Source organism: Chanodichthys erythropterus, chromosome 3, assembly GCF_024489055.1.
Source record: "Chanodichthys erythropterus isolate Z2021 chromosome 3, ASM2448905v1, whole genome shotgun sequence".
Classification (NCBI taxonomy): domain Eukaryota; kingdom Metazoa; phylum Chordata; class Actinopteri; order Cypriniformes; family Xenocyprididae; genus Chanodichthys; species Chanodichthys erythropterus.
In genome coordinates, this window is record NC_090223.1 from 36,124,957 (window position 1) to 36,146,153 (window position 21,197).

General features: G+C 39.9%; 2 protein-coding genes and 1 pseudogene across 2 annotated transcripts; all 3 read right to left on the minus strand.

The window, feature by feature from the left end:
- Window positions 1–156: 156 nt before the first annotated feature.
- On the minus strand, window positions 157–6,914 carry LOC137004486 (ATP-dependent RNA helicase DDX42-like). The gene is made up of 13 exons (XM_067364856.1): window positions 6,879–6,914; window positions 6,430–6,522; window positions 5,195–5,299; window positions 4,990–5,109; window positions 4,707–4,883; window positions 4,338–4,525; window positions 2,730–2,830; window positions 2,520–2,617; window positions 2,162–2,438; window positions 1,822–2,048; window positions 1,597–1,707; window positions 1,329–1,433; window positions 157–1,147 (listed from the first exon to the last, which is right to left on the minus strand). The coding sequence occupies exons 1-13, from the start codon at window positions 6,912–6,914 to the stop codon at window positions 578–580; spliced, it is 2,208 nt and encodes a 735-aa protein (XP_067220957.1). The 3' UTR covers window positions 157–577.
- Window positions 6,915–8,274: 1,360 nt separating this feature from the next.
- LOC137011766 (zona pellucida sperm-binding protein 3-like) lies at window positions 8,275–10,113 on the minus strand. The gene is made up of 8 exons (XM_067374916.1): window positions 9,550–10,113; window positions 9,358–9,479; window positions 9,168–9,271; window positions 8,919–9,096; window positions 8,736–8,853; window positions 8,574–8,659; window positions 8,411–8,499; window positions 8,275–8,342 (listed from the first exon to the last, which is right to left on the minus strand). Exons 1-8 carry the CDS (start codon window positions 10,111–10,113, stop codon window positions 8,275–8,277), a joined length of 1,329 nt encoding a protein of 442 aa, XP_067231017.1.
- Window positions 10,114–10,382: 269 nt separating this feature from the next.
- On the minus strand, window positions 10,383–19,712 carry LOC137017583 (ATP-dependent RNA helicase DDX42-like; annotated as a pseudogene).
- Window positions 19,713–21,197: the final 1,485 nt, after the last annotated feature.

The window sequence follows — 21,197 nt, forward strand, 5'->3', positions numbered from 1 at the left end:
GTTGATCAGACTGTGTGTGTGAATTTATTGTAGACGTCATTCCTTCTTGAACTATACTATATGCTAGTCAGCACCAAAATACAATCTGAAGAGTCTACTAAAACTGAATTTAAAATATTAACAGGTATGAACAAAACACAAGCTCATAAATGGACATTTAAGAACTTAAAAAAAAAGATGAAACATGACATAGCACACTTTAAAACACACTGCTGAGTCTTAAAGAAAATATATAGTTCACAAATATCTGTGAATCAGCACACAGTAAAGTATTCAACTACTTGAAATCAGAATATTTTTCATGTTACACAGTCAGAGTCAACATTTTCTCATCCTATTAGTCTCTTCAGAAAGAAACAACTTGTCTGCCACTGAACAAGTATCTACTTTAACACAACGCTTGGGCTCAAGATGCATTTGGTTACTCATCCTGCCAATTCACAGCTCTAAATGACTGAAACAGTCAGTCTGGGATGGATTTATTTAAACAAACAAAAAGACAAAGACACCGCTGGGGAGACTGGGTCAGCTGTGTGTTCTGATTTAAGAACAGTTGACTGCTTTTATCTTATACACTTTAATTATCCCATCTGCTTTTCTTACGTTTGGGAGGATCAGGAACTGCAAAGCTGTCCTTATGAGTCCCTGACCTTTCCCCTCCATCTCGTTCTGACCGTCCCTCTCTGTCCCTATGGCTCCCTTCACCGTTTCGGCTATCGCCATGACGATCTCTGTCACTGTAGCGGTCCCTTTCCCCGTAGCGATCACGGTCTACCCCACTATGCCTATCACCATGACGATAATGACTATCTCCATGACGACCCCTGTCGTCAGCATTCCTATCGCTACGGGACCCCTCTTTTGAAGAAGAGCTAGAGTAAGAGTCTGAAACTGAGCTCAGGGAGCCCGCGCTACTGAAGCCACTCATTTTGGTGCCTGAGCTGAGGGCAGGGGGCGGCGCCATGGAGGAAAATGAGGAAGAGGACGTTGGCGAGTAGGGCAGGTGGGGTCTGTCAGGCCCCTCAGGTGCTCCTGATGGCAAAGAGCTTAGACTTCCTGCACTGGTCCACCCAGAAGAGCTGCTGGACTTTGTGGTAAGTTTAGGTGGAACACCAGATGCCGCCACAAAGTGGTTTTTATACTGAGCCTGAAGGAATGCAAGATCATGTTTAACAAACTCCATAGAATGATACATCCAACAATATCTATACTGAAAAACATGATGGCAAAGAAAAATGGTATACTGAAAAAATGGTATACTGATACTTGATATACTGAAAAATGGTGGCAAAGAGTGTTTTTTTGTTTGTTTGTTTTGTTTGTTTTACCTGAAATGCTTGCTTCAGGGCAGACATACGGTCTCCCATGGCTCCAGTTGAGGGTTTGTAGGCCTCATAGTTACCAAGAGCAGCACCGCCACTACTACTGCGCTCCTGATGTAAGATGTAACAATAAATGCATTAACAATGAATTAGCTCTGGTTCCTGCTTGTAATTGCAAACACAGGAATAACTAGGCCCTATGGAAAATCATGGGGGGGGGGGGTTGAAATGATAAATATTTTTTAAATAAATTACATAATATTGTCAAACTAACAGTAGATTCAGATCCAAGGCCAGGTCTCTCCCTGTAACCCAGGCCTCCACCTCCAATATTTATCTTCTTCCCTTTCCCACCCTTAAAGCGGGATTTCCTGAACCAGGGATTCTAAAGAAGAAGGAAAGGGAAAAAAAAAAAAAAAAGTAAATGCAAAGTTAGTGAAAAAAAGCAATGAAACATGCACTATGAAAAATGTATATTGTGCACAGGATGTTGTTTTACCTGCATTGCCAGGTCCATCAGGTCCTTTGAAACACTCTGATTGGCTCCCTCTAAATTGCGAACCAGGTCACCAGCAAATGAAGTGTCTTTAGTGGTGAGCAGGGTGTAAGCTACACCTTTCTCTCCTGCACGACCTGTTCTACCAATTCGATGTGTGTGTGTGTCAATGTCTCGTGCTACGTCGTAGTTCACGACTGTACGGATAGATGGAATATCCAACCCGCGAGCTGAGAAATGAAAGAGAAAATTAATTTGAATGAAAACATATTTATAATAAAGGGAAAAAGTACACAAATTGAAAATAGTTCCCTGAACAGATGCAGAAATAAGTAACACTAACCAGCAACATCAGTAGCTACCAATATGGGCAGATTCTTCTTCTTAAAGTCAGCAATTACTTTGTTCCTCTCACTCTGATCCATATCTCCATGGAGCAGTCCCAGGCTATAACCTTCCTGATTCAAATTTGTAGCCAGCTCCTCGCAGTTAGCCTTTTTAGTGACAAAGACCAGCACTGAGCCAGCGGAGGTAAACTCCACCAGCCTGCGCGTCAGCCAACCCCACTTCTCTTTCCCAGACAGCAGTACCTCCACTATCTGAGTGACATCTTCATTAGCCTGGGAGGATCAGAAAACAAGTTTAAACAGACTTATTCAAATACTAAGCACAAATTCTTGTATAAGAAACAAGGGCCGCACCTCTCCTATGTCACCCTGCACAACACGGATGGGGTCGATCAAAATATCTCGTGCCAGCTTTTCAATTTTCTTCCGAAATGTTGCACTGAATAAGAGAGCTGTGAGAGATCAGAGGTCAAGAAAAGCTTGTGAGTACTGGATGGAGTCAAGCTGAAATCTAATAGAAATGCTTTAAGGCAGCACAATAATATGAATATGAAAGACACTTACTCTGTCGATCAGGTCTGACGTGGCTGGCAATGGATCTCACTTGGTATTCTGTATAATGCAGATTCAATTTAAGACAAGGCAGCTCAATTGTACTTTTGTTTCTTAAAAGGAATAGTTCAGCCCAAAATGCCAAAATTCTATCATTATTTACTCACCCTCATTGTAACAGCACAATCAAAAAAAAAACATCTAAAACTGCTAAGGAGCTGAGTGCAGGAATATCTTCTGTGACACACTAATCCTTGCATGATGTTTTATTTTGAACAGCTTTGCGCAGTCAACAAAAATGCCCTCCATATGTGAATAAGCCTAAATTAAACCTGTTTACCATATAAGTGATCATGTCTCTTAAAGGGATAGTTCACCCAAAAATGAAAATTTGATGTTTATCTGCTTACCCCCAGGGCATCCAAGATGTAGATGACTTTTTTTCTTCAGTCGAACGCAAATTATGATTTTTAACTCCAATCGCTGCCGTCTGTCAGTCAAATAATAGCAGTGATTTGGAACTTGAACAATAAAAGTTGAAAAAACTTCCATAGACAAATCCAAATTAAACCCTGCGGCTCGTGACGGCACATTGATGTCCTAAGACACGAAACGATCGGTTTGTGCGAGAAATCGAACATTATTTATATAATGTTTTACTTCTAATACACCACTATGTCCAACTTCGTTCAGCTTCCGGCTACTGAGGTCTGATCGCGCTCTGACAACGGAAGTGATGTCTCACGCTCATTGAAGTATATGGGCGAGACATCACTTCCGTCATCACAACGCGTTTTTTGACTTCACTAACAGGAAGCTGAACGAAGTTGGACATAGTGGTGTATTAGAGGTAAAAATTATATAAATAATGTTCGGTTTCTCGCACAAACCGATCGTTTCGTGTATTAAGACATCAGTTTTTTCGACTTTTATTGTTCAAGTTCCCAATCACTGCTATTATTTGACTGACAGACGGCAGCGGTTGCAGTTAAAAATCATAATTTGCGTTCGACTGAAGAAAAAAGTCATCTACATCTTGGATGCCCTGGGGGTAAGCAGATAAACATCAAATTTTCATTTTTGGGTGAACTATCCCTTTAAGTAGACTGAATTAAACAGTCTTTGTGGACAGTTTGAAGCTTTTTTTGGTGTAATATACTGTTATGAGCAGAAGTTATTTATTCATTCATCCCATCCTGTTGTCCTGTGTTTTTTTTTCTCTCTGTGTATGTGCCTGCATGTTTGTATTACAGATGGGCGTGGCTTGTGATAACCTGTTGGAGGCTGCGATTGGTTCTCCTCCTCACCTGATCTGAATATAAAGACCGCCCCAAACACACTGAAGAGGCCATCATTGTGCCATCGTGTCGTTGATCGTAACCTATCTCATCATTGCTTCGTATCGTTTGTTAGTCTAGAGTGTCGTGCCAGAGAGATTGATTGTGAGTGATTATTTGGAGTCTGTATTTGTGAGTGTGACTGACTGTAGTATTTTGTTTGTTGTTATTTCTTGTTTATTCAAATCACGCCTGTTTGACTACCGATTACTGGATTCTGATACTGCTTTGTAAAATCTTCATACAATATATTAATATGAAAAAAAGACAAACCAAGAAACACCTCTCATAAACAGAAACAAGTTGAATGGGGTTGTGTATCGAAAGATGAGATTTTCTTACTGGGGTGCAGACAGCAATTTCAGCCCCTTCCTGTAGAGCTTTGGCTTGTTCCCACATGCTGCCGCCTCCATACACTGCCACTGAGCGGAGGCCATATACCTTCCCGAAGCGCTTGCATTCGGCATGGATCTGAACCGCAAAATAAGCATTGCAAAATCCCAAAATTCAATACAAAAACTTGATTCATGACCAAGATTTCTTCGTAAGAAAAACATATTTAATTCTTTTGCTCAGTAATTATTTTTCATCTCCTTCCTCATTCATCTCGTACACCTTCCCCTAACATGAAGGAGCTTTCTTTCTCACTGACCTGTTGACACAGCTCTCTGGTGGGGCAGACAATCACAGCAATGGGTCCTTCTCCCGGCTCCAGCTCCTTCTGGTCCATGATGTGCACCAGCATTGGCCAAATAAAAGCTACCGTCTTTCCGCTGCCGGTTTTGGCAATGCCAATCATGTCTCTACCACTCAAAGATATGGGAACACCCTAGTGTAACAACACACACATTATTGTAGAAACAAACCTAAAATGACTACTTTGATGACAGCATAAACCAACAAAGGGTAATTTGTGGGTGGGTTTGACAGCTCACCTGGCACTGGATGGGTGTGGGTTGAGTGTACTCGGATTTACGGATCTGGTGCATAAGCTGTTCATCAAATCCAAAGTGGGCAAAACTGGTAGCTGGCTTAGGAGGGGCTGCACCTGAAACCTGTTCATTTTGGAATATGTTTTAATGTTAGTTGAAAAAAAGGGAATGATCATTTGTGTATGTACTTGTGTGTGCTGCTATTGACCTTCAGGTTGAGCTTCTGTCTCAGTTCCACCACTCCAGCCCCAGTCAGACTGCTGAGTTCCTCATGCTCAATATAGAAGTTCTTCTCAAAGGGAGGATAGTCGATCTACAGACAGAAGAGAGGTAAAAAGTCATTGTTTACACCTCATACTTTTCTTTTAAAAGAACATAAAGGGGCTTTTTTATTTGAAAAATCAAATAACCTACAATGACCTTGCTCATTAATAGAGAACTGCAGGAAGGAATACGAAAACCTGGAAACAAGTTAGCATTTTTTTTTTTTAATTCCAGTTTGATTGTTCCAAAATCAGTGTGTTTTTTAAATTAATTTTTGTTAAAGGAACACTCCACTTTTTTGAAAATAGGCTCATTTTCCAACTCCTTAAACAGTTGAGTTTTACAGTTTTCGAATCCATTCAGCCGATATCCGTGTCTGTCGGTACCACTTTTAGCATAGCTTAGCATAGTTCATTGAATCTGATTACACCAATAGCATCTCGCTCAAAAATGCCCAAAGAGTTTCGATATTTTTCCTATTTAAAACTTGACTTTGCTGCCGTACCATGGGTGCAGCAGGTGCAATATTACGCAGTGTCTCTCACAAATGTCTCCAAGCAGGGGGTCAAAGGCGCTGCATAATATCATTGTACCTGCGGCACACATGGTACGGCAGCAAAGTTGAGAATGAGTGTACTGTTCCTAGCCATATCAGCCTAGAAAATCGCAACTTTTCATTTTCCGTCAGTCTTCGTACACAATGTAACTACAGAAGAGTCAAGTTTTAAATAGGAAAAATACTGAAACTCTTTGGTCATTTTTGAGCGGGATGCTAGTGGTCTAATCAGATTCAATGAACTATGCTAAAAGTGGTACCACCTGACCCGGAGATCGGCTGAAGAGTTTTACTGTTTTCAAACCCAAACTGTTTAACTATAGGGAAAAATGAGCCTATTTTCTAAAAAAGTGGAGTGTTCCTTTAAATGCCTGAAATGAGGTTTTATTCTGTGACATAAAATACATCAGCAATAACCCCTTGTTATTTTTAAAGCTTATACTTGTCTTGAAAATGGTGGTTGCTATCAAGTGGCAAAAAAGAGACTATTTCTGCAATAATCTAAAAGCTAATGAAAAAAATCTTAAATTGCTTTTGGTTAAGGGAACAAGGGTGATGCAAACTTCCAGCCTACAAAATTACATCATTCCAACAACTACTGTAGGGAGATGCAGTAACAATACCTCTGAGTGATCTATAGGGGGCAGGGGCAAGATAATCTTTTTGGTAGTAGGAGCAATGGGATTCCCATCGCTGTCGTAATCCACTACTTCCTCCTCTTTTTATGACAACGATTACATATCGCATCCCTTGCAGGGTATCGCTGCAGATTGTGGCCATTTGTGTCTCCGCATCTTGTACACAATGTCCGCTTTCTAGGTCTTACCTGAGGTGATTTCCTTGCCAGCTGTCCATATTGTAGCCTCACTTGTTTTAATTTCACATTACTGTTCTGTTTAGTCTGCACACTATCCAGCTGTTCTTCACCCTTGAAGTTTGACTTGAGCAGTTCTTGTTTTTTATTTGTTCACTCTGTCAAACTCGAACAACAGCCTTCTCAAGACAATTCAGGGTCAAGTTGCAACTGTTCCGACAGCCTCTTGTCTGTCAGACCCACAAGTCTATCTCTTACCATCTCATCATGCAGATCTCCATATCCACAGTGCATAGACAATTTTAATATCAGTCTCAGGTAATAGTAAGGTACATGTCAAAATGTTTCTGCTCACTTATGCAACTATATTTTAACCATCACTTTTATAAAATCAAGTGAAATTTACTCAAATATTGATTTTGAATCAATTTGAATTATATCAATAAATAATTAATTTAAAGACATGCATTGTACATGATGTTTGCAAACACAGCACATAACTATAATTCCCATGTCTAAAAAACACACTCTCCTCTGTAAAAACAAAAAAAGATTTAAGTTTTGTATGAATCAGAACATGAAATCAAAGGTGTTGGTAATAATTGTAACTCAAATGACATTTGAAAAGTAGTCCTGTCTGAATAGTGATATGTCACGGTTCAATTTCAAATGTGTGAAGTTATTTGCGGTTCAATATTTCTATAAGTTCATCAAAAAAATGGGTAAACAGGTTTGTATTGCCATCTTAGTGAGGAAATTGCATAGACTTCCATTGATTTTATATCAGGTCAATGATATTTTCTATCATCTAACCCAACCCCTACTCCTAAACCTACCCAGCACAGAAACATAACCATCACTAGATGAAAACATATTTTGGCTGATTTAGAAGCCTTTTAAAATAGTGTGGACCAGCAATGTCCTCACTAGTGGGTTGTGAAAGTATTCCTCAATAAGTGAGGACATTTGGTCCTCACAAGTAGTCAAAACAAGTACAGAGAGGGACACAGACAACAATAAATCACAGCCATGTGATAAGCTTTGTGTTCATTGGAGGCCTAAGTTAAAAAAAAAAAAAAAAAAAAAAAAAAGCCATAAATTTGTTGCCAAGGAGTAAATCAAATTCTAGAGCATGTGTTTTTCAGGCAATCCATAATAGCTGACTTCCTGTTGAGCTGGTGTATAACTTAGAGCATGAAAGTTGTTGTTAGGCCCAATGAGGTCTGTGTACCAAGTTCCATTCAAATACATGCAAGCATGTTTGATATATAACCCCCCTGCCACACCCAGGTCATCCTTTGCAGCCTCCTAATGGCCACAGACTCCAACATGTGCCAATTTCCAAGAGTTTGAGCACGTTAAGGCTCCCAAAAACGCCAGGATGACATGGGGAGGAAAAAAAGCCCAGTGTCTTGGGCCCTAAAAACAACTCCAGTAAGCATATGACAGCCATTGAAATGCTGTTTAGTGTTGTCACAGGCCAGGCAAAACTTCGTCACACTAGCCAGTAGTAAAGGGCTTGCGGTATCTGAACAGCAGTGAAGCCACAAACTGGATAGAAATTAAGCAAAGTGTTTGTGTAAGTAAAGACAAAATCACAAGCCTATTAAGACCACTTTTTATTAAGTCACCAAAAGTCACATGGCATTTCCAGTTATTTTTGGCCGTAGCCATATTCCTTCACATTGATGGGGCCAACAGATGCCTTTTCCCATTGTAGACCTGAGGAACAAGAGAGTAGTGAGAACCAAAGTGGTGCATGACAACAAGTTATCAGAGTTAGTCCATACCTGTAAGCAGCTGATCACTTGCACTTCTGATGCCACAAGTGGAGTCACAGCAGCCACACACCTGGTCAGAATCATCTGCGGACACCCAACTGACAAGACAAACCCTCAATTAAAAATTTACAACTGCCAATTTACCTGTACACTGATCTAGTGGGCAACATACCCATTAGGAGAGAATGAACAAGCTTTCTGTTCGGGTGCTGTCGGAGCGGATGCTGCAGCCACCTTCACAATGCAAGTAATGTAGACCTGCAGAGACAAATTGTTTGTGCACCATGCTAGCAATTCATACAAGGATCTGCACAACTACAACATACAGACATACCAGTCCACTGTCCAATTGCTGGAACCTGAACGAATCCAGCTGAAACCGGAGCTTGTCAATTTGAGTCCGGGGCATAAAGTGAGACCTGGAGCCTGTGAGCTTAGCATCAACTAGGCACCTGGGGACAAAACACAGTTAGACATCCTACAACACTTCTGGTGGGAAACATGTTGCACAGTTTACCCATTATTCTCAATGAAGGAGTATCTGGGGACAGAAGTGACATCAGGGGCTGCAGTAGCCACACAGCTGTCCACAAACACACGGACAGGAACATGGTTGTACACATGCACTGATGCTTCAAGATTTATGAGGTCACCCAGGAAGTACTGGTTAGAAGGCCTCTCAAGAGTCCAGTCATCTGCAGAGAAAGAGTCTTAGCACAGGTTCAAATGCACAGGCATGATACAAACCGGTTTGGATTACACCAACCAGTCATGAGCTTGAGGGACAGGACAAAGACTTCCTCTGCAACTTTAGTTGAGGCATATGGGATCCAAGTGGGCATCAAGGCATTGCTGCTCACATTATGCATTCTGTAAGAGTTAAACAAGCAGTCATCTTATGTCCATAAATGGTGGGATTAGCACATCCAGTGAGCCTGAATTAAACTAGTCCTCACCTTGGATAGTGACACTCAATACCAACCACCGCACCACTGCTCCTGACAATAGGAACACCATAGGAAGCCTCTTGTGGGGTGTAGATTAGGTTAAATGTATAGACAAGCTCATCCTCAGTCACCTAAAAAGAACAAACATCACTCACAGGGACAGTTCAAAATACCTATGATAACATCAAAATAGAGCCCTACTGTTGATGTGCTGCTACATCCATGCAGTTCAGACTCAAAAATGAGCACTTGAGCAGAAGGATCCTCTCCAGTTGCAGCACAGCCTCCCAGTGTAAAAGCAGAGGACAACAGTGGACGCCCCGTCCCAAAGAAGTCCTCCTTCACTTCCACATATACTGAATTCTCTCCACACTGAGCCGCTACACTGTTGGGAGGGATAGGATGCGGCAGCTCGAAGGGAATGTCTGGCTGCCGTGGTTCCTCTGGTAGACTTGGAAAGCTCCACATCAGTTTTGCCACTGGACCCTGCAACAGCTCTTTTGACTGAACACCCAGAAGATCTTGAGAAGGGTTTCCAAAGTTGGTCATGGCTGGTGTTTGAACAGGAAACCTTTGTGGTGCAAATACAGGATTATTGGGAACCAAAGACTTCCTAGAATCAGCTTGTTGAAAAACTTGAGCTAATGCCCTTGGCCTAAGCTTGGTTGGACTCAGATTGTGTGCTGCTCTTGCTCTCCATTGTCCTTCAGAAAATCCAAGTGCAAGAACAAACACCAATCCAAATCCAACCTGCCAAAACCCCATTATTGCTAAGCTTGTTTCAATGATACATTAGGGTGCTGCCATTCATATTTATACAGATGTAAATCAGCATGGCTCCACCTCACTCCACAAGCATGTTTTGTCTTTGCACCTGCCAATTTACTCAATCAGTATGTCACAGGTGAAAGTCATTGATTCTTTATTAATCAGAGTAAAATGAAGTACCATATACAGGCATGCTGTAATAGTAGCTTAACCAAATGATTGCTTATTTTATCAAAATGACAGACACGACAAACATCCTTTGCATCCTCCTCTTTTATTGATTCAGAAACATAGCCACATACAGAATTGTACACTACAGTATCCAAGATAATAAAGATTAGTATGTTTATAGTCAGGTTTAGATTGTAAAAAACATTCTTTGCTCACATCAACAATCTTCAAGGGACTGAAATTGAGCAGTTTAGTTCAGAACCAAAGGAATGCAAGATCAAACATTTTATTATAGATTCACTGATATGTTTTTTTCCCATTACAACTGTTATGATTAGGTTGATCAGACTGTGTGTGTGAATTTATTGTAGACGTCATTCCTTCTTGAACTATACTATATGCTAGTCAGCACCAAAATACAATCTGAAGAGTCTACTAAAACTGAATTTAAAATATTAACAGGTATGAACAAAACACAAGCTCATTAATGGACATTTAAGAACTTAAAAAAAAAAGATGAAACATGACATAGCACACTTTAAAACACACTGCTGAGTCTTAAAGAAAATATATAGTTCACAAATATCTGTGAATCAGCACACAGTAAAGTATTCAACTACTTGAAATCAGAATATTTTTCATGTTACACAGTCAGAGTCAACATTTTCTCATCCTATTAGTCTCTTCAGAAAGAAACAACTTGTCTGCCACTGAACAAGTATCTACTTTAACACAACGCTTGGGCTCAAGATGCATTTGGTTACTCATCCTGCCAATTCACAGCTCTAAATGACTGAAACAGTCAGTCTGGGATGGATTTATTTAAACAAACAAAAAGACAGACACCGCTGGGGAGACTGGGTCAGCTGTGTGTTCTGATATAAGAACAGTTGACTGCTTTTATCTTATACACTTTAATTATCCCATCTGCTTTTCTTACGTTTGGGAGGATCAGGAACTGCAAAGCTGTCCTTATGAGTCCCTGACCTTTCCCCTCCATCTCGTTCTGACCGTCCCTCTCTGTCCCTATGGCTCCCTTCACCGTTTCGGCTATCGCCATGACGATCTCTGTCACTGTAGCGGTCCCTTTCCCCGTAGCGATCACGGTCTACCCCACTATGCCTATCACCATGACGATAATGACTATCTCCATGACGACCCCTGTCGTCAGCATTCCTATCGCTACGGGACCCCTCTTTTGAAGAAGAGCTAGAGTAAGAGTCTGAAACTGAGCTCAGGGAGCCCGCGCTACTGAAGCCACTCATTTTGGTGCCTGAGCTGAGGGCAGGGGCGGCGCCATGGAGGAAAATGAGGAAGAGGACGTTGGCGAGTAGGGCAGGTGGGGTCTGTCAGGCCCCTCAGGTGCTCCTGAAGGCAAAGAGCTTAGACTTCCTGCACTGGTCCACCCAGAAGAGCTGCTGGACTTTGTGGTAAGTTTAGGTGGAACACCAGATGCCGCCACAAAGTGGTTTTTATACTGAGCCTGAAGGAATGCAAGATCATGTTTAACAAACTCCATAGAATGATACATCCAACAATATCTATACTGAAAAACATGATGGCTAAGAAAAATGGTATACTGAAAAAATGGTATACTGATACTTGATATACTGAAAAATGGTGGCAAAGAGTGTTTTTTTGTTTGTTTGTTTTGTTTGTTTTACCTGAAATGCTTGCTTCAGGGCAGACATACGGTCTCCCATGGCTCCAGTTGAGGGTTTGTAGGCCTCATAGTTACCAAGAGCAGCACCGCCACTACTACTGCGCTCCTGATGTAAGATGTAACAATAAATGCATTAACAATGAATTAGCTCTGGTTCCTGCTTGTAATTGCAAACACAGGAATAACTAGGCCCTATGGAAAATCATGGGGGGGGGGTTGAAATGATAAATATTTTTTAAATAAATTACATAATATTGTCAAACTAACAGTAGATTCAGATCCAAGGCCAGGTCTCTCCCTGTAACCCAGGCCTCCACCTCCAATATTTATCTTCTTCCCTTTCCCACCCTTAAAGCGGGATTTCCTGAACCAGGGATTCTAAAGAAGAAGGAAAGGAAAAAAAAAAAAAAAAAAAAGTAAATGCAAAGTTAGTGAAAAAAAGCAATGAAACATGCACTATGAAAAATGTATATTGTGCACAGGATGTTGTTTTACCTGCATTGCCAGGTCCATCAGGTCCTTTGAAACACTCTGATTGGCTCCCTCTAAATTGCGAACCAGGTCACCAGCAAATGAAGTGTCTTTAGTGGTGAGCAGGGTGTAAGCTACACCTTTCTCTCCTGCACGACCTGTTCTACCAATTCGATGTGTGTGTGTGTCAATGTCTCGTGCTACGTCGTAGTTCACGACTGTACGGATAGATGGAATATCCAACCCGCGAGCTGAGAAATGAAAGAGAAAATTAATTTGAATGAAAACATATTTATAATAAAGGGAAAAAGTACACAAATTGAAAATAGTTCCCTGAACAGATGCAGAAATAAGTAACACTAACCAGCAACATCAGTAGCTACCAATATGGGCAGATTCTTCTTCTTAAAGTCAGCAATTACTTTGTTCCTCTCACTCTGATCCATATCTCCATGGAGCAGTCCCAGGCTATAACCTTCCTGATTCAAATTTGTAGCCAGCTCCTCGCAGTTAGCCTTTTTAGTGACAAAGACCAGCACTGAGCCAGCGGAGGTAAACTCCACCAGCCTGCGCGTCAGCCAACCCCACTTCTCTTTCCCAGACAGCAGTACCTCCACTATCTGAGTGACATCTTCATTAGCCTGGGAGGATCAGAAAACAAGTTTAAACAGACTTATTCAAATACTAAGCACAAATTCTTGTATAAGAAACAAGGGCCGCACCTCTCCTATGTCACCCTGCACAACACGGATGGGGTCGATCAAAATATCTCGTGCCAGCTTTTCAATTTTCTTCCGAAATGTTGCACTGAATAAGAGAGCTGTGAGAGATCAGAGGTCAAGAAAAGCTTGTGAGTACTGGATGGAGTCAAGCTGAAATCTAATAGAAATGCTTTAAGGCAGCACAATAATATGAATATGAAAGACACTTACTCTGTCGATCAGGTCTGACGTGGCTGGCAATGGATCTCACTTGGTATTCTGTATAATGCAGATTCAATTCAAGACAAGGCAGCTCAATTGTACTTTTGTTTCTTAAAAGGAATAGTTCAGCCCAAAATGCCAAAATTCTATCATTATTTACTCACCCTCATTGTAACAGCACAAAAAAAAAAAAAACATCTAAAACTGCTAAGGAGCTGAGTGCAGGAATATCTTCTGTGACACACTAATCCTTGCATGATGTTTTATTTTGAACAGCTTTGCGCAGTCAACAAAAATGCCCTCCATATGTGAATAAGCCTAAATTAAACCTGTTGACCATATAAGTGATCATGTCTCTTAAAGGGATAGTTCACCCAAAAATGAAAATTTGATGTTTATCTGCTTACCCCCAGGGCATCCAAGATGTAGGTGACTTTTTTTCTTCAGTCGAACACAAATTATGATTTTTAACTCCAATCGCTGCCGTCTGTCAGTCAAATAATAGCAGTGATTTGGAACTTGAACAATAAAAGTTGAAAAAACTTCCATAGACAAATCCAAATTAAACCCTGCGGCTCGTGACGGCACATTGATGTCCTAAGACACGAAACGATCGGTTTGTGCGAGAAATCGAACATTATTTATATAATGTTTTACTTCTAATACACCACTATGTCCAACTTCGTTCAGCTTCCGGCTACTGAGGTCTGATCGCGCTCTGACAACGGAAGTGATGTCTCACGCTCATTGAAGTATATGGGCGAGACATCACTTCCGTCATCACAACGCGTTTTTTGACCTCACTAACAGGAAGCTGAACGAAGTTGGACATAGTGGTGTATTAGAGGTAAAAATTATATAAATAATGTTCGGTTTCTCGCACAAACCGATCGTTTCGTGTATTAAGACATCAGTTTTTTCGACTTTTATTGTTCAAGTTCCCAATCACTGCTATTATTTGACTGACAGACGGCAGCGGTTGCAGTTAAAAATCATAATTTGCGTTCGACTGAAGAAAAAAAGTAATCTACATCTTGGATGCCCTGGGGGTAAGCAGATAAACATCAAATTTTCATTTTTGGGTGAACTATCCCTTTAAGTAGACTGAATTAAACAGTCTTTGTGGACAGTTTGAAGCTTTTTTTGGTGTAATATACTGTTATGAGCAGAAGTTATTTATTCATTCATCCCATCCTGTTGTCCTGTGTTTTTTTTTTTTCTCTCTGTGTATGTGCCTGCATGTTTGTATTACAGATGGGCGTGGCTTGTGATAACCTGTTGGAGGCTGCGATTGGTTCTCCTCCTCACCTGATCTGAATATAAAGACCGCCCCAAACACACTGAAGAGGCCATCATTGTGCCATCGTGTCGTTGATCGTAACCTATCTCATCATTGCTTCGTATCGTTTGTTAGTCTAGAGTGTCGTGCCAGAGAGATTGATTGTGAGTGATTATTTGGAGTCTGTATTTGTGAGTGTGACTGACTGAAGTATTTTGTTTGTTGTTATTTCTTGTTTATTCAAATCACGCCTGTTTGACTACCGATTACTGGATTCTGATACTGCTTTGTTCGCTACGGACTTCTCTAAATATTACCTGTAAATACTTTTGTATATATCTTTGCCCAGTCGAGGGATGTAGGGGGTTGGACGCCATTTTTATTTTTGTACTCATTTTCTATATTGTTTTTGGTTAGGGAGATAGGTAAGTTTAAACTGTATTTTGTTTTCTTTATTTTCAACTAGGAATTGTAGAGGTTTAAAAAAAGGATTCTTTTGTTTATTTTGGCCTTGTCTGCCCCTGACACTAACCCTCTGTAAGAAATAAAATCTTTTCTTTTAGGAATCTCTCTGGTAGTGAGACTCATTTCTTCCTCTTCCTGTTGCGGCCGACCCCTAGATGGTCGTAACATACTTTCAGTGGAAGGATGGAAATCTCTCAGATTTAAGACATGATGACAGTGGTCAACAAAGTATTGAATTAAAGGGTTAGTTCACCTAAAATGAACAAACAGCAATTCTGCAATGCACTGCTGTTTTGACTTTGCTTTTAATAGGAAATAAAAATGAATGAGAAAAAAAAAGACATTTCACACATACCAAAGCCCATATCAAACATGCGATCAGCTTCATCAAATACCAGGTAGGTCACTCGCTGCAGAGATGTAGCTTTCTTCTTCACATGATCGATCAGACGACCCTGTGTGAGAAGAGCAAACATATGAATAAAATCTTCATACAATATATTAATATGAAAAAAAGACAAACCAAGAAACACCTCTCATAAACAGAAACAAGTTGAATGGGGTTGTGTATCGAAAGATGAGATTTTCTTACTGGGGTGCAGACAACAATTTCAGCCCCTTCCTGTAGAGCTTTGGCTTGTTCCCACATGCTGCCGCCTCCATACACTGCCACTGAGCGGAGGCCATATACCTTCCCGAAGCGCTTGCATTCGGCATGGATCTGAACCGCAAAATAAGCATTGCAAAATCCCAAAATTCAATACAAAAACTTGATTCATGACCAAGATTTCTTCGTAAGAAAAACATATTTAATTCTTTTGCTCAGTAATTATTTTTCATCTCCTTCCTCATTCATCTCGTACACCTTCCCCTAACATGAAGGAGCTTTCTTTCTCACTGACCTGTTGACACAGCTCTCTGGTGGGGCAGACAATCACAGCAATGGGTCCTTCTCCCGGCTCCAGCTCCTTCTGGTCCATGATGTGCACCAGCATTGGCCAAATAAAAGCTACCGTCTTTCCGCTGCCGGTTTTGGCAATGCCAATCATGTCTCTACCACTCAAAGATATGGGAACACCCTAGTGTAACAACACACACATTATTGTAGAAACAAGCCTAAAATGACTACTTTGATGACAGCATAAACCAACAAAGGGTAATTTGTGGGTGGGTTTGACAGCTCACCTGGCACTGGATGGGTGTTGGTTGAGTGTACTCGGATTTACGGATCTGGTGCATAAGCTGTTCATCAAATCCAAAGTGGGCAAAACTGGTAGCTGGTTTAGGAGGGGCTGCACCTGAAACCTGTTCATTTTGGAATATGTTTTAATGTTAGTTGAAAAAAAGGGAATGATCATTTGTGTATGTACTTGTGTGTGCTGCTATTGACCTTCAGGTTGAGCTTCTGTCTCAGTTCCACCACTCCAGCCCCAGTCAGACTGCTGAGTTCCTCATGCTCAATATAGAAGTTCTTCTCAAAGGGAGGATAGTCGATCTACAGACAGAAGAGAGGTAAAAAGTCATTGTTTACACCTCATACTTTTCTTTTAAAAGAACATAAAGGGGCTTTTTTATTTGAAAAATTGAATAACCTACAATGACCTTGCTCATTAATAGAGAACTGCAGGAAGGAATACGAAAACCTGGAAACAAGTTAGCATTTTTTTTTTTTTTTAATTCCAGTTCGATTGTTCCAAAATCAGTGTGTTTTTTAAATTAATTTTTGTTAAAGGAACACTCTGTTAAAGGCTCATTTTCCAACTCCTTAAACAGTTGAGTTTTACAGTTTTCGAATCCATTCAGCCGATATCCGTGTCTGTCGGTACCACTTTTAGCATAGCTTAGCATAGTTCATTGAATCTGATTACACCAATAGCATCTCGCTCAAAAATGCCCAAAGAGTTTCGATATTTTTCCTATTTAAAACTTGACTTTGCTGCCGTACCATGGGTGCAGCAGGTGCAATATTACGCAGTGTCTCTCACAAATGTCTCCAAGCAGGGGGTCAAAGGCGCTGCATAATATCATTGTACCTGCGGCACACATGGTACGGCAGCAAAGTTGAGAATGAGTGTACTGTTCCTAGCCATATCGGCCTAGAAAATCGCAACTTTTCATTTTCCGTCAGTCTTCGTACACAATGTAACTACAGAAGAGTCAAGTTTTAAATAGGAAAAATACTGAAACTCTTTGGTCATTTTTGAGCGGGATGCTAGTGGTCTAATCAGATTCAATGAACTATGCTAAAAGTGGTACCACCTGACCCGGAGATCGGCTGAAGAGTTTTACTGTTTTCAAACCCAAACTGTTTAACTATAGGGAAAAATGAGCCTATTTTCTAAAAAAGTGGAGTGTTCCTTTAAATGCCTGAAATGAGGTTTTATTCTGTGACATAAAATACATCAGCAATAACCCCTTGTTATTTTTAAAGCTTATACTTGTCTTGAAAATGGTGGTTGCTATCAAGTGGCAAAAAAGAGACTATTTCTGCAATAATCTAAAAGCTAATGAAAAAAATCTTAAATTGCTTTTGGTTAAGGGAACAAGGGTGATGCAAACTTCCAGCCTACAAAATTACATCATTCCAACAACTACTGTAGGGAGATGCAGTAACAATACCTCTGAGTGATCTATAGGGGGCAGGGGCAAGATAATCTTTTTGGTAGTAGGAGCAATGGGATTCCCATCGCTGTCATAATCCACTTCTTCCTCCTCTTCCTCTTGGGTCAACCCTGCTGTTGGGTTCTCCGCCATGTAACGGAAATATGCTTCCTGCAAAGAATGCAAAGCCACGCTTTAGATCAAGACAAAGAGCCGCGGGCTCTGGAATATCAAGAAGTCATCCAAATATTAAATAGCAAGTTCTCGCCAACAATTCAAAATCACATATCTGACAGCACTGATGTGGCGTCAATGACATTGCAATACATTTTAATTGGTCACTGATATTTTCTCAAATTTCAGTCACAGAAGAATCACTCTACCTGTAAACCTTTAAAGAAAATAGATAATGACTTAGAACCTTTGAATCTTTAGAAATCAAATGTGATAAGTGCATTTAAAGCTACAGACCTACTCTGCACATACCTTATCACCAAAAGCACATTTTAATGGCCCAGTCCGTAAACTGATGTAGATCTATACATACATATATATATATATATATATATAAAAGTATAAGAAAGAAAGATAGAAAGGGGGTGGGGCACAGCCATTGCTGTGGCAAAGATACGATGGCGGAAGTAACGTCAAGAGGGTCACTCACTTGGTCATCTTCTTCTTCAATGTCATCCCGTATACCCCTGGAAGAAACAAGCGGAGAAAAAAAAAACTTCCCTGCGACTCGCTCAATCACCCATGGAAACCCATATTCTACCCATAAACCCCCATTTTCTATTCCCATCCTCTCTGCTATAAATATTATCTGGATGAATGGTTTTAAAATTATTATTTATTTTTCTGTAATAATTGCAGAATCTTACTTGGCCATATTTTTCTCTTTTTCCTTTTCCTCAAGTTTCTTCATGTCTTTTGCTGCTTGGTCCTGAAATAAGTCAAAAGAATTAAAAGAACAAAAATTAAAGCAAAAGAGCCACAATGTTCACTGCTGGCTCTAATAGAGATCAGTTCAGGAACGCAGCTCTCACCTCCACCTCAGCCATAAAGGCATCAAGGGGGTCATCCTCACTGTCTGAGCCTCCTCCTCCTCCACCTCCACCTCCAGATTGGAACTGCTTTCTAGTGGGAGAGTTCTCGGCGGGTATATATGGCAGATCTGCACTGCTAGACTCCTCTTCATCATCCTCAAAATAACTAAAAATACATTTCAAGCATTAAATGTAATAGCCTCTTTCGTTCACCTAACACCAATTAATTTACTCCACCTCCAAAGGAGAAATTAGTCATAATGAGCAATGAAAGCGAATGAGGACTAAAAAAAGTGGTCACATGTTAAGTACTTACGCATTCTCCTCGTCGAAATTGGCTCGTTTTGTTCCTATTTTGTAAAAAGACGAAAGTTGCTGATTCTTGCCAAATCCACCTGATGGTCCTGAACTCCCAAATGCGGAGTGGGCCTTCTGGGAAACAGGAGGCTCCTCTTTCTTCCCACTCGCAAGAGAGAATCCCCCGAATCCAAAGCCTCGTTTGGCACTCGGGCCTCCCTTGTTCCAGTTCATTGCTGCAAAAAATAGCGTCAAATTTGGTGTTAAAAACTGGTTGTGTTTTATATACGGTTTTTACACACACGAAAACCCACCAGGCCACTGTAGCATTACAATTAAAAAGTATGCTTATCTTTTCTGTTGTTGCCATAACTCACACATTTTCAGTGTTCTCTCAGTATTTTGTTGTCAAACAGCAAGTAGGCGAGACTGCCTCGTTATGCTGTGCTGATGGCCGTGGAGAGGCCTTGAGCTGTGTGTATACGGATTATGTTTGCTTCGATTACTTTCACTATGCGTGCGTCAAAGAGTATTAGACATATTTCTTCGCTATCTGTTTATTTACCTGTCACTGATACGATGAAAAGAGCGATCTTCTAAAGTGGGTGGACACCTTATTTATCCACAGCGTATTTACCACTTCAGGCTATGTTGCACACTTCTTGGAGATTGTGTTTTACGTCATTTACAATGGACGCGTTTTGTGTTGGGTAGAATTTACGCGACGCGTTTTGTGTTGAACGTAGAATGCAAATGTTGCCAGATCCCCATCTTATTTCAGTGTAGAAAAAAAAAAAAATCTTTAGGATATACTGTTAACTTTCTTATCCTTGTGGCAAAAATCTACAAACAAAGGTTCCTTAAGGAAATACCTACTTTTATAGATTTTTTATGTGAACATTTAATCAAATCACTAAGAATAATTAATAACAAAAAATGCATTTCTTTTTTGAAGAGATATGATGAGATCTTTCATGTACTGTATGATTATGTATGATTAATACTTGTTTTGGTGTGTTTTTTATTTATTTATTTATCCTCTTAGATTCTTTGTTCTGTTCCCTTTCTTTGTGTTCTTAAAAAAAGCTATTTAAAGGAACCCTCCACTTTTATTTGAAAATAGGCTCATTTTCCAACTCCCCTAGAGTTAAACAGTTGAGTTTTACAGTTTTCGAATCCATTCAGTCGATCTCCGGGTCTGGCAGTACCATATTTAGCGTAGCTTAGCATAGTTCGTTGAATCTGATTAGACCGTTAGCATCTCGCTCAAAAAAGACCAAAGAGTTTCAATATTTTTCCTAACTTCATTTTTCCTAATTTTCACACTAAATAAATGATTGCAAAAAATCTTATTTCAGTGTATAATACTTTTACTTTGACCTTATATTATAATGTATGATAATGATATTATAATTTTGGAGTTTATTTATTTAGTTTAAATTTAACATTTATCCTTTTTTATCTGTTTTAGATCTGATTCTGATGTTTTGAATCTTTCATGCCAGTTAGTTGTTGTATATGTAGGCGTGGTTTCACAGACAGGGCTTAGCCTAAAGCCAGGATTAGACCTTAGTTCAATAAGTATATTTAAGTAGCTTTTATAAACGTTCACTTGAATAAAAAAAAAAAAAAAACATTACTTGTGTCCATCTTGAGACAAAACAATGGCAGTGACATATTTTAAGCAAGTTTCTTTTAGTTAAAACAGCTCAAACATGCTTTTTAGTCTAGGACTAGCGCCTTGTCTGTGAAACCGGGAGTGAGTGTTTAATATGTTGTTAATTAATATGTTGATATGTTAATATGTTGTTTTAAAATAAATTAATAAATAAATAAATCTTAGTACATGAATCACTGAGAAAAGTTTCATTGCTCTGCACAGAAAACAACAATAACCATTGATTAAACGGTCGCACTGTTGCGAAATAACGCATTTTACGAAGATAATTAAAATAGTTTATATATTCTACAGACCGTCTAGACAAATTAATAAATCTTTCTTTACTGTGACTATGACAGTGGTGGGATATTTGACATTTGCGATCAGCCTTTGGACCCTAAAACTGCAACAGCTCATATTTATAATAAATGATAATACGAAGATATGGCAACATAGAATACATGAATATTTCATGAGCTCACGAATTTAGACCAATAGGGAGACA